Here is a 14705-nt window from a genome sequence, read left to right as displayed (position 1 = left end):
GCATGTGTGGTTCCCACTGTGAGGCATGGAGGTGGTGTGACAGTGAGAGGGTGCTTTGCTGGTGACACTGTCTGTGAATTTATTTAGAATTCAAGGCACACTTAACCAGAATGACAGCCACAGCATTCTGCAGCGATACACCATCCCTGATGGTTTCGCTTAGTGAGACTATCCTTTGTTTTTCAACATGACAATGACCCAAAACACACCTCCAGGCTGTGTAAGGGCTATTTGACCAAGAAGAAGAGTGATGGAGTGCTGCATCAGATGACCAGGCCTGCACAATCACCCGACCTCAACCCAAATGAGAAGGTTTGGGATGAGTTGGACCGCAGAGTGAAGGAAAAGCAGTCAACAAGTGCTCAGCATATGTGGGAACTCCTTCAAGACTGTTGGAAAAGTGTTTCAGGTGAAGCTGGTTGAGAGAATGCCAAGAGTGTGTGAAGCTGTCAGCAAGGCAAAGGGTGGCTACTTTGAAGAATCTCAAATATAAAATATATTTTGATTTAACACTTTGAAAAAATTGTTGCTTCATAGTTTTGTTTTCTCTATTATTCTACAATGTAGAAAATAGTACAAATTAAGTTAAACTCTTGAATGAGTGTCCAAAGTTTTGACTGGTACTGTAGTTGATTTTATTAAAACACATAGGGGTTTTCTATATACAGTGTATGGAAAAATATGTTTGCAATTTTCGAGCAATCGATTGGTCGAAAGAACAGACTACTCTCGGTCCACCAAGATTATTATTTTTTGTCGGGGACAGCCCTAAACTGAAGATGGATTTCTCCTATCAGAGCCGTTAAACTTTAACTGTTTTTAAAGTCACCATTGGCCTCATGGTGAAATCCCTGAGCGGTTTCCTTCCTCTCCGGCAAGTGAGGCTTGCTATAACAAAGGGGTCTTATCAGCTTTTCATTTTTAATAAATTGGTAAATAATTCAAAAACATTATTCCACTTAGACATAATGTATTGTGTGTAGGCCAGTGACAACATCTCAATTTCATTCGTTGCAAATTCAGGCTGTAATACAACAAAATGTATAAAATGTCAAGGGCTGTGAATACTTTCTGAAGTCACTGTAGCGAGCTATCAAACATAGACACAATACCAAAGTCAATATCAGTATATGAAGGAGCTAGTTGGCTTTAAAATCACCTAAACAAACTGCGCCGTCAATTCAGGAGTCTACAATCTCCATGTTCAACCTGCAGATTGATGTGCCTTACAGAGTGGAGTCTGACATTTGCAAAGGCACCATGCAATGCACCCTGGACTGCAGTGGCAGACAAATAGGAGAAATGTGGAATAGGTAGGAATTTGACAAAAATATGATCAATTGAGATGAGATGACAACCTCTATCGTTATGACATTGGCCAATATTGAAATCTGACATGTATGATTTTTTTTTAAATCTAAAAGTCGTATTGCTGTTGACTTCCAGTGTAGTGATAGTGGCTTTATCGCAATACCGGCTGAATTTCTACCTGCTTGAATGACTACAGCTCAGATTAACTTGAGCTGAATCGACCAGAATCGATAGAACATCGCCCAGAGATGCACATAAACAATAGAACAATCAAAATGGGTGTCTCTTTCCTTTAACAGAGCCGATATACTGGGTGTGTAACGTTCGCGTACCAAAAGCACCCCGTTGTTCACATGGTCAGTGCAGCAGGTTACATTCAGTAAAATGGGAGTGTATCGCTCGCGACTCATGCCCTATTGCATGTCCTGTGTAGCAGCTCATAACAGGCTTCACACATTGACATTATATTCCCCCCCCCCCCCAGGGTGTACCCCACGTACGACTTCGCCTGCCCCATCGTGGACAGCGTCGAGGGTGTGACCCACGCGCTCCGCACCACGGAGTACCACGACCGCGACGACCAGTTCTACTGGGTGATCGAGGCACTGGGCCTGCGCAAGCCCTACATCTGGGAGTACGCCCGGCTCAACCTCAACAACACGGTGCTCTCCAAACGCAAGCTCACGTGGTTTGTCGACCAGGGCTACGTCGACGGCTGGTGAGTAAACCTAATACCCTTTCCACACGACAGGGTTATGTTTGGTACGGCTCACCGTAGCAACATTTTTGGCGATCCGTAAATGAATATCTTTTTTTATTTGACAAGTACAGTTCGTACCATTCTGTTTTTTTCCCTGCTGAACACAACACCTGGAGAAGCTGGTCACTGATGGAGTAGATTTTTGATACCTGTTAGTAAAATAATCTTAATTCTTCATTGAAGGCCCAGATCCAAATCAAATGTTTTTTTCCCCTCTGCCTCAGGGATGACCCCCGCTTCCCGACTGTCAGAGGTGTCCTGCGCAGAGGAATGACCGTCGAGGGCCTCAAGCAGTTCATTGCTGCCCAGGTGTGTGTGTGTGTTTCTACACTACGTGACCATAAGTATGTAGACACCTGCTTGTCGAACATCTCATTCCAAAATCATGGGCAGTAAAAGTGATGTCCTACGACGGTGCCACATTGAAAGTGACTGAGCTCCATTAAGGCCATTCTACTGCCAATGTTTGTCCATGGAGATTGCATGTCTGTGTGCTCGATTTTAATACCTGTCAGAAATGGGTGTGGCTGAAATAGCCGAATCCTCTAATTTGAAGGGGTGTCCATATACTTGTATTTATAGTGTATTAAAAGGAATAAGGTTTTGAAGTGTCTGTCCTTATATCGAGGAGATATAAGAAAGCTCAGGAAAAATGTTGGTTTTTCTGGACACATACAGTGCATTCGGAAAGTGTTCAGACCCCTTGACTATTTCCACATTGTTATGTTACGGCCTTATTCTAAAATTGATGAACTTATATTTTCTCCCTCACCTTTCTACTCATTATTCCTTGTTAATAAAACAAACGCATGCTTTCATTTGATTGAAATAACTATAATTTACCTCATAATGACAAAGCGAAAACAGAGTTTTTGAAATGTTTACAAAGTGCATGTCAGAGCTAAAAACCAAGCCATGAGGTCGGAAGAATTGTCCATAGACCTCAGAGACAGGATCGTGAAGAGGCACAGATCTGAAGGTTCCCATGAACACAGTGGCCATCATTCTTAAATGGAAGAAGTTTTTAACCTCTTAACTTCCATTAATTTGTGTGGGTTACCTTCAGATGAAGGTACGGGGTAGTAGAGCAAAACAGAACGCCATCGTGTTCGCGAGTGTCCCCTTTCCACGGCGGGGTCATATTAGTTTGTAGCCCAAACGGTTCGGACACTACAGACAGAAAGTTGCACATCAGCGCTCCCAACTTCAGACGAGTCCCATGGGGCTTGTAGTCCAAACCGTTTGGATATAAAGATGTTTTCGTGAGAAGAATTTTCGGGATGTCTCATGGTCGAGCAAACACCGCTGTAGCTCTGCCACCTGCGGATGCGGAGGGACGACTTAAGTGTATGTGGTGGATTGAGATGCAGCCCATGCTTAACCTGACCGATTTTGATGGGGATTTTTTTTATTCTGTTACTTCAATAGACCCATAGGGCCCAGCGTAGTGATATTCCTGTGTTTTATATATATTTCCACATTGTAATTGTGAAAATTATGATAATGCCATTCTAGTGTAAGAGCTGGTTGAAAAGACTGCTGGAAATGTCATCCTGATTTGTCCTGCCTGGTGTCATCACCAGGTGGTAAATTAGTTAATAGACCAATAAGAAACAGTTCCAAAGTATTCTGCGAATAACAGCTAGTTTTCTGTTTTCCCCTCCCCACTCAGACCACTCCCAGAAAGTCCGAGCAAAATTCTTGCTTGAGAAATTGCTTTCTTATAAGAAGCTATTTTTGTTTCTTTTTGAGCACTTACATTGAAAACAATCACAGTAAGGTACTTGATTGTTACAGATATGATTTGATATGAGATTTAAAAAAAAAAAAATGGCTGCTTTGGACCTTGTAATGGACTCTTATTGTCATGTTTTTAGACTGTTGCACCTTTGATTTTGTTGTTGATTCCATCTTTGAGACTGTCTGTTCTTTCACCCAGGGTGGATCCAGGTCTGTGGTCAACATGGAATGGGACAAGATCTGGGCCTTTAACAAGAAGGTATGCATGCGCATGTATACCGATCTTCCCCTTTCTCTACACACTGATTTGGACTGATCTGGATTGAAACCTGCCCCTTTGAAACCCACTGTATGGGAGAAGCTCTTTAGATCAAGTCTAAGAATCCGCATATGAAAATCAGTGGCATGCTGGCATTTCTGGTTGATTTGACAAGACTGGTATTGTAGGTTTTAGGCATATTTAAACACTATTATTAATGGTTTGGTTGCCTAAATTGGTTGGAGCAGAAACAAATGCAATAAATCCCTAAGGAAGCTCATTACATGCATGCACACACACACTTCGCTCCTCTGATAGCTCGCCTACTCACAGCTTGCATGGCTGCTGCCTTTTTGTTTTATGCTATTCTTTTCCCGCTTTGCTTTCCCCCTTTTCCTCCCCTCATCCCCTGCGTTCCTCCAGACCTGAGAGATCTATAGTTTTAGCTATGCTTTGTGGAAAGTGACAATATGAATACAGAGCCCCAAAAATGACAACTTTTAAAAACTATTTGAATACAGATCTCAGAAAGTGACTGCTTTTCCATACTATTTGAATACAGATCTCAGAAAGTGACTACTTTTCAGAAACTACTGGATTGGCTGCCTTCAACTAATGGCAGGGTTCTGTCTGGAACTGCATGTTGAATATAGAATGAATAGAGTACACATCTCACACATACTATTCCAATCTCTCTGAAAGAAATGTATTGTTTAGATTAAATATGACTATCTGAATATTTTGATGTCCATTATCCTGAATGTCCATTGCCCCAGGTGTACCCAATCACGTTTAACCAATTATATTTTATGCCGCTACGTATTGCCACTAAACTACTTTATGATTTTTTTTCAACATGCCACTGAAAAGCTTGAAAGCTACAACTACTTTTATGATACACAACATGACCTAAAGTATGTGGACACCTGCTCGGCGAACATCTCATTCCAAAATCATGTGCATTAATATGGAGTTAGTCCCCCCTTTGCTGCTGTAACAGCCTCCACTCTTCTGGGAAGGCTTTCCACTAGATGTTGGAACATTGCTGCGGGGACTTGCTACTATTCATCCACGAGCATTCGTAAGGTCAGTCAGTGATGTTGGGCGATTAGGCCTGCCTCGCAGTCGGCGTTCCAATTTATCCCGAAGGTGTTCAATGGGGTTGAGGTCAGGGCTCTGTTCAGGCTGTAAGTTCTTCCACACCGATCTTGACAAACCATTTTTGTATGGACCTCGCTTTGTGCACGGGGGCATTGTCAAACTGTTGCCACAAAATTGGAAGCACAGAATCGTCTAGAATGTCATTGTATGCTGTAGCTTTAAGATAGTTGACCAGGGCAGAAATTTGATGAACTGACTTGTTGGCAAGGTGGCATCCTATGATGGTGCCACGTTAAGTCACTGAGCTCTTCAGTAAAGCCATTCTACTGCCAATGTTTGTCTATGGAGATTGCATGGTTGTGTGCTCAATTTCATACACCTGTCAGCAGAGGGTGTGGCTGAAATAGCCAATTCCTCTAATTTGAAGGGGTTTCTACATACTTTTGTTGATGTAGTGTACCTGAAAATACCGCGGTGTTCTTGAATCAAACACACACTATACCATCTTTAAAGGGATAGTGGCTCAAGTGAAAGTCACCCAGTAAAATACTACTTGAGTAAAGGTATTTGGTTTTAAATATAGTTAAGTATCAAAAGTACATTTAATTGCTAAAATGTATCAAAAGTATAAAGAATTTCACATTTTCCTTTCCTGCTAAACATTCAAAATGTAACGAGTACTTTTGGGTGTCAGGGAAATTGTGAAACTGAGTTTAAATGTATTTGCCTAAGGTGTATGTAAACTTACGACTTCAACTGTATGCATGTCATAGCTAGGGAAAACACTTGTTTCTCCTTTAAGCCCGTGGTATCTGTGATGAGGAGAGGGTGTGTGGTGGGGAGGGTGGATTGACATACATGTACCTCAACCCTATCCTGCCTGAACTTTTTCTTGCCCTCGCCGAACCGCTTCTCTCTCTCTCTCTCTCTCCTCTCTCTCTCTCTCTCTCTCTCTCTCTCTCTCTCTCTCTCTCTCTCTCTCTCTCTCTCTCTCTCTCTCTCTCTCTCTCTCTCTCTCTCTCTCTCTCTCTCTCTCTCTCTCTCTCTCTCTCTCTCTCTCTCTCTCTCTCTCTCTCTCTCTCTCTCTCTCTCTCTCTCTCTCTCTCTCTCTCTCTCTCTCTCTCTCTCTCTCTCTCTCTCTCTCTCTCTCTCTCTCTCTCTCTCTCTCTCGCTCTCTCTCTCTCTCTCTCTCTCTCTCGAGCTTCCTCATGTATTTGACATTGAACTGCATCTCACTCTTTCTGTTTCCAAGCTGCCAATTAGCTGTATCAAGGTACTCTTCTTACTACTCCACTCCCTCGCTTCCTCCCTCCGTCCCTTCATCCATGTGCTTTCTAGTGCTGCACGGTGTACCAGAACTAATGTACTTTTTCGATGCTAGAACATTAAAAACGGTTTGGTACTAGAATTGGTTTCTTTCGGTACTTTTATGAAATGTGTCATGTTGTATACTGATTGAGAGAGGATCAAGTCAGCACAGCTGATGTCCCCTTTTAGCACGAGCGCACCGCACATATCTCTTGCCTGTTCCACTTACTCATTGCTACCGCTTGCTCTCTAACCTGTCCTGACAAGGAACCACTGCACTGGAATTCTGGGCTGTGTCATGTTAGCTCCACACTCGTTCTGCACAGAAGTTAACACACTTGAGTAATGCAACACGGCATGTAGAACTGTTATTTACTGTTCGCCAAACAATGTCCATAAAGCTATAACACTTTATTTACAATGCAAGAAGATACATCTTTAGGGGTTAACTTTCCTTGCTAGCTTACAGCTAATGCTAAAATCAATTCACTACCCTAGTACTTTGTTTGTGACCATAACGCAGAATATGCTGATTTTCACCTTTATTCACTCAGTCCCGACGAAAACTAACCCTGCCTCACATCTCCTTCACCGAACCAACTGACTCTGTGCAAAGCTTGTGAATGACGTCATTACTGGGTTAGACAGTGTGTTCCCTTTTTTGTTTGACCAAATTTGTGTATATTTTTAACATTTCTTTTGTTGTTGGGTGGGGGCTACAAGTACGCTACACAAACTTAGCTACAAGAACTCATATGATCTCATACGCAATTTGCATTGTCCTGTTGGCTGCCACTCAAATTAAAAATAATAAAAAAAGGTATGTAAATATAAAGTGTTGATCATATTACCAAATCAAAAAAAAGTTAAGTCTACAGTGCCTGTATAAGTATACAGAAAGTATTCACACCCCTTTTGAAAATTTCCAGTTTGTTGAATTTAAAATGGACACAAGTGAGATTTTGTCACTTGCCTACACACAATACCCCTCAATGTCCAAGTGGAATTATGTTTTTAGAAATATTTATAAATTAAATGAATTGAAAAGTTGAAATGTCTTGAGTCAATAAGTATTCAATCCTTTGTTATGGCAAGCCTAAAAATGTGCTTAAGTTGCATGGACTCAAAATAGTGTTTAACGTCCTCTCTGTTTCCCACACATACAATTATCTGTAAAGCAGTGAATTTAAAACAGATTCAACCCCAAAGACCAGGGAAGTTTTCCAATGCCTCACAAAGAAAGGCACCTATTGGTAGATGTGTAAAACAAGCTGACATTGAATATCCCTTCGAGCATGGGTAAGTTATTAATTATACTTTGGATGGTGTATCAATACACCCAGTCACAACAAAGATAAGGCGTTACAGACTTATTCTAAAATATATTAAATAGTTTTTTTCCCTCATCAATCTACACACACAGCCCCATAATGACAAAGCAAAAACAGGTTTTTAGAAATGTTTGCAAATGTATTAAAAATGGAAACTGATTACATTTACATAAGTATTCCGACCCTTTACTCAGTACTTTGTTGAAGTACCTTTTGCAGTGATTCCAGCCTCAAGTCGTCTTGGGTTTGAACACATATACTCATTCCAGGGTTTTTCTTAATTTTTACTATTTTCTACGTTGTAGAATAATAGTGAATATATCAAAACTATGAAATGTTTTTTCCCGGATTGAATGACCTTCATGTCTTAAAGTAATGATGGACTGTCGTTTCTCTTTGCTTATTTGAGCTGTTAGTGCCATAATATGGATTTGGTCTTTTACCAAATAGGGCTATATTCTGTATACAACCCCTACCTTGTCACAACACAACTGATTGTCTCAAACGCATTAAGAAGGAAATTCCACAAATTTACTTTTAGCAAGGCACACCTGTTAATTGAAATGCATTCCAGGTGACTACCTCATGAAGCTGGTTGAGAGAATGCCAAGAGTGTGCAAAGCTGTCAAGGAAAAGGGTGGTTCCTTTGAAGAATCTCAAATATAAAATATATTTGTTTCACTTTTTTGGTTACTATATGATTCCAGATGTGTCATTTCATAGTGTTGATGTCTTCACTATTATTCTACAATGTAGAAAATAGTAAAAATTTAAGAAAATGATTAGGTGTGTCTAAACTTTTGACTGGTACTAATATATATATTAGTACCAGTCAAAAGTTTGAATGCATACTTAAAATATATATATATATATATATATATTATATTAATTTTTCTTTTGTTAAATAATATAAACTCAGCAAAAAAAAATTACATCCTCACTGTCAACTGCGTTTATTTTCAGCAAATATTTGTAAGAACATAAGATTCAACAAATGAGACATAATCTGAGCAAGTTCCACAGACATGGAATAATGTGTCCCTGAACAAAGGGGGGGGGGGGTCAAAATCAAAAGTAAGTCAGTATCTGGTGTGGCCACCAGCTGCATTAAGTACTGCAGTGCATCTCCTCTTCATGGACTGCACCAGATTTGCCAGTTCTTGCTGTGAGATGTTACCCCACGCTTCCACCAAGGCACCTGCAAGTTCCCGGACATTTCTGGGGGGAATGGCCCTAGTCCTCACCCTCCGATCCAACAGGTCCCAGACGTGCTCAATGGGATTGAGATCCGGGCTCTTTGCTGGCCATGGCAGAACACTGACATTCCTGTCTTGCAGGAAATCACGCACAGAACGAGCAGTATGGCTGGTGGCATTGTCATGCTGGAGGGTCATGTCAGGATAAGCCTGCAGGTAGGATACCACATGAGGGAGGAGGATGTCCGCCCCAGACCATGACGGACCCTCCACCTCCAAATCGATCCCGCTCCAGACTACAGGCCTCGGTGTAACGCTCATTCCTTCGACGATAAATGCGAATCCGACCTTCACCCCTGGTGAGACAAAACTGCTACTCATAAGTGAAGAGCACTTTTTGCCAGTCCTGTCTGGTCCAGCGACGGTGGGTTTGTGCCCGTAGGCGACGTTGTTGCCGGTGATGTCTGGTGAGGACCTGCCTTACAACAGACCTACAAGCCCTCAGTCCAGCCTCTCTCAGCCTATTGCGGACAGTCTGAGCACTGATGGAGTAATTGTGCGTTCCTGGTGTAACTCGGGCAGTTGTTGTTGCCATCCTGTACCTGTCCCGCAGGTGTGATGTTAGGATATACCGATCCTGTGCAAGTGTTACACGTGGTCTGCCACTGCAAAGACGATCAGCTGTCCGTCCTGTCTCCCTGTAGCGCTGTCTTAGGCGTCTCACAGTACGGACATTGCAATTTTTTGCCCTGGCCACATCTGCAGTCCTCATGCCTCCTTGCAGCATGCCTAAGGCAAGTTCACGCAGACGAGCAGGGACCCTGGGCATCTTTCTTTTGGTGATTTTCAGAGTCAGTAGAAAGGCCTCTTTAGTGTCCTAGGTTTTCATAACTGTGACCTACCGTCTGTAAGCTGTTAGTATCTTAACGACCGGTCCACAGGTGCATGTTCATTAATTGTTTATGGTTCATTGAACAAGCAGTGTTTAAACCCTTTACAATGAAGATCTGTGAAGTTAATTCGTAAAAATCCAAGTCTTTGAAAGACAGGGTCCTGAAAAGGAGGTTTTTTTGTTGCTTATTTTATATATGTATTTATGGGGGATTGGAAATGATGCAGACAATTACAATACCTCCCCCCCCAAAAAATAAAGTAACTGACGTTTTAGGTACTTACTCCACAATACTAACCTAAAATCCTGTACAGAATAGAAAATATTCCAAAACATGCATCCTCTTTGCAATAAGGCACTAAAGTCAACTGCAAAGAAATGTACTTTATGTCCTGAAATCAAAGTGTTGTTGTATTTGCCCCAAACACATCTGAGTACTGCTCTGAGTACAGTGCAGTCGGAAAGTATTCAGACCCCTTGATTTTTTCCCCCCACATTTTTTGTTGCGTTACAGCATAATTCTAAAATGATTTAAATAGTTTTTTAAATTCATAAATTAGTCTGAATACTTATGTAAATAAGGTATTTCTGTTATTTTGAGAAATTAGCAAAAATATCTAAACCTGTTTTCGCTTTGTCGTTATGGGGTGTTGTGTGTAGATTTGAGGATACATTAAAAATATCTATTTTAGAATAAGGCTGTTATGTACATCCTCTGCTGCCATGCTCCCCATCCTAACTGTCAGAGCTTAAGGATATGCAGAGGAGAATGGGAGTAACTCCCCAAATACAGGTGAGCCGAGCTTGTAGCGTCATACCCAAGAAGACTCGAGGCTGTAATCGCTGCCAAGTTTGATTCAACAAAGTACTGAGTAAAGGGTTTGAACACACTTCATTTATTTATTTTTGTATATTTTTTTGTTGCTTTGTCATTATGGAGTATTGTGTGTAGATTGATGAAGGAAGAAAAACAATTTAATCAGTTTTAGAATAAATCAAATGTTATTGATCACATGGTTAGCGTGAGTGTAGCTATGCTTCTAGTTTCGACAGTGCAGTAATATCTAACAAGTAATCTAACAAATTCACAACGACTACCTTTATATACACACAAATGTAAAGATGTAATAACACTTGAGATTTTCTGGACTAACAATGTAAGAAATAATACATAAAAACAACTAATTACAGCATAGTTTCCTAAGGACCTGAAGCAAGGCGACCATCTCTGTTGGCGCCATCTTAGCAGACCGTAAGGCTGTAACATAACAAAATGTGGGGAAAGTCAAGGGGTCTGAATACTTTACGAATGCACTGTATTTGCACTGTGTTTGTGTGGTGGCTACACGTTTTGGGTATGCTTGTCATATGCAAGGACTAGGGATTATTTGGGGGATAAAAAAACAGAATAGAGCTAAGCACAAGTAAAATCGTAGAGGAAAACCTGGTTTTCTGCTTTCCACCAGACACAAGTAGATTTAAGTCAAAACTGTAACTCGGCCACTCAGGAACATTCACGGTCTTCTTGGTAAGCAACACCAGAGTAGATTTGGCCCTGTGCTTCAGGTTATTGTGCTGCTGAAAGGTGAATTAATATCTGTCTGGTGGAAAGCACACTGAACCAGGTTTTCCTTTTAGGAGTTTGACTGTGCTTAGCTCAATTCCGTTTATCTTTTATCCGGAAAAACATACCAGTCCTTAACAATTACAAGCATACCCATACCATGATGCAGCCAGTACTCTGCTTGAAAATATGCAATGTGTCACTGAATGTGTTGTTCCCAAACATAACATGCTGACCAAACTGCCAGCCTTGTGTACGCAAGCGTTGCAAAATAAATGTACACCTACATGTTATTCAAACATTTCATCCAAACTGCTCGTGTGGGTCTACAGGCTGCAAGTCCTACCTCTCCCGTCTACTCATTGGTTGTTTAGAGCATACTAAACCACGTGGGTGATTGATAGATGAATGCGGTCCGAATTCCAGTCTAGCTGGTTGCCAACCGCCATATTAAATCAACAGTAGAATGAACGAGGAGAGATTAATCAAAGAAAACTAAAAATGAAGTTTCCCCTTTTTATATGGGAATTAATTGTTGGAGTAGAGAACACGATTATGTGATGGAAGTTGGGTGAAATGTCTACAAAAATAAAGCAAAAAACATACCATATGCATTTCAGGTTAAATAACAACCCAAAGTTTCTCCCGGGACGTATTAGATAGCAACCTCAAGCTAGCTAAATGTCCATGAATGTTTCATGTGTGTTTCGACCTGTCCCCTAACTAATATAGTTGGTTTTGGTATTTTAACCTGCGTCTGGTGGGGATAGACAAAATCAACATGTGCATGATGGTGCGTGCATGATGGTGCATGCATGAGAGCACCAGCTGTTCCAGACGACTGTGTGATCACACTCTCCGAAGCCGATGTGACCATGACTTTTAAACAGGTCAACATTCACAAGGCTGTGAGGCCAGACGGATTACCAGAACGTGTACTCGGAGCATGCACGGACCAACTGGCAAGTGTCTTCACTGACACTTTCAACCTCTCCCTGACTGAGTCTGTAATACCTACATGTTTCAAGTTGACAACCATAGTCCCTGTGCCCAAGAAAGCGAAGGTAACCTGCCTAAATGACTATCGACCCGTAGCACTCACGTCGGCAGCCATGAAGTGCTTTGAAAAGGCTGGTCATGGCTCACATCAACACCATTATTCCGGATACCCTGGACTCACAACATTTTGCATACCGGCCAAACAGATCCACAGAATCTCAATCGCACTCCACACTGCTCTTTCCCACCTGGACAAAAGGAGAATGCTGTTCATTGACTACAGCTCAGCATTCAACACCATAGTGCCCACAAAGCTCATCACTAAACTAAGGACCCTGAAACTGAACATCTCCCTCTGCACCTGGATCCTGGACTTCCTGGATGTGTTTAGTCCCCTACTGTACTCCCTGTTCACCCACGACTGCGTGGCCAAGCACGGGGGCCCCTCAGGGGTGCGTGCATGTCTCTCAACACCATTAAGTTTGCTGACCACACAACAGTGGTAGGCATGATCACTGACAACGAAAAGATTTGGCATGGGCCCCCAGAGCCTCAAAGTTCTACAGCTGCACCATCGAGAGCGTCCTGACCGGTTGCATCACCGCCTGGTATGGAATCTGCTCGGTATCTGACCGCAAGGCGCTACAGAGGGTAGTGCGTATGGCCCAGTACATCACTGGGGCCAAGCTTCCTGCCATCCAGGACCTCTATACCAGTGTCAGAGGAAGGCTCAAAAAATTGTCAGACTCCAGTCACCCAAGTCATAGACTGTTCTCTCTGCTACTGCACTGCAAGCGGTACCGGAGCGCCAAGTCTAGGTCCAAAAGGCTCCTTAACAACTTCTACCCCCATACCATAAGACTACTGAACAATTAATCAAATGGCCACCAGACTATTTGCATTGACCTCCCCTCCTTTGTTTTTGCACTGTTGCTACTCGCTGTTTATTATCTATGCATAGTCACTTTACCCCTACCTACATGTACAAATTGCCTCGACTAACCTGTATCACCGCACATTGACTCTGTACCCCCTGTATATAGCCTCGTTATTGTTATTTTATTATTATTATTCAGTAAATATTCTTTATTTTCTTAACTACGTTATTGGTTAAAGGGTTGCAAGTAAGAATTTCACGGTACAGCACATGTTGTATTCGCGCATGTGACAAATACATTTTGATTTGACTAGTACTCTTGACATATTCGCCTTCCTCACGCAGAGATACTGAAGAAAAGTATCCCTGCCTCATGCTTCACCGAACCAACTGACTACCTGTGCAAAGCTCGTGAATGACGTCATTGCTGGGTTAAAGAGTTCCCACTTTTATCAAAGTGATACTTTTATGCAAGTGTTTATTGGTACAATAAAAAAAATCCCAAATGTAAGGGAAACAGATTGTCATCTGTAGGGCTAATGAAATCAGCCAAAACAAGCTCAATAGACAGTGCATTCGGAAAGTGTTCAGACCCCTGCCCCTTTTGCCACATTTCTATGTGACAGCCTTACTCTAAAATGGATTACATTCTTAAAAATCCTCATCAATCCACACACAATACCCCATAATGATAAAACGCAACGTAAAAAAAATAATAAATTAAAACAAATACCATATTTACATATGTATTCAGACCCTTTGCTATGAGACTCGAAATTGAGCTCAGGTTCATCCTGTTTCCATTGATCATCCTTGAGATGTTTCTACAACTTGATTGGAGTCCACCTGTAGTAAATAAGGCTGTAACGTAACAAAATGTGGAAAAAGTCAAGGTCTGAATAATTGCACACTCCTATTGAAATTGCATTCACCTGTATTGTGGCCTATGCTACATCTTTAATTTACCCAGTTAATCAGTAGATTTACCATTTAAATAAATGACTACCATTGTTATGCAGTTAGATTGGTAAAAACAAAGTCAAATTGAGTGTATGATTGTATAAATGATTCATTAATGCATACATGGCTCTCTGATAAATATCTTTTTTAAATTATTTTTTTAACTAAAAAAATGCCCAACAATTGAACAGCTCTAGCTGAGTTCATCTCTGGATCAAGTGCCATTCTGACTTTTTTGCTGTGGTATCGTGTTGGTGTCATGATGGTATCGAGTATTGCGATACTAAACCTGCCATTTGTATCGAAGTCAACATTTTGATATCATGACAACACTAGTGCTTTCCATCCTTTCTCTCCCACGTCTCCTCCAATCTGCGTCTTCATCAATTCTGAAACATACACATTTT

At 41.4% G+C, this 14705-nt stretch overlaps 1 protein-coding gene across 1 annotated transcript in view; it reads left to right on the top strand.

The window, feature by feature from the left end:
- eprs1 (glutamyl-prolyl-tRNA synthetase 1) overlaps positions 1–14705 on the top strand; it is a 68392-nt gene that overhangs the window by 13373 nt on the left and 40314 nt on the right. The window contains exons 10-12 of the mRNA XM_038967513.1: positions 1796–2029; positions 2296–2380; positions 4011–4070. Coding sequence (XP_038823441.1) covers positions 1796–2029; positions 2296–2380; positions 4011–4070 — 379 coding nt within the window. The remainder of the gene's footprint in view (positions 1–1795; positions 2030–2295; positions 2381–4010; positions 4071–14705) is intronic.

The sequence above is a fragment of the Salvelinus namaycush genome, chromosome 28 (genome assembly GCF_016432855.1).
Source record: "Salvelinus namaycush isolate Seneca chromosome 28, SaNama_1.0, whole genome shotgun sequence".
Taxonomy (NCBI): Eukaryota; Metazoa; Chordata; class Actinopteri; order Salmoniformes; family Salmonidae; genus Salvelinus; species Salvelinus namaycush.
This window is presented reverse-complemented; position numbering and strand designations above follow the sequence as displayed.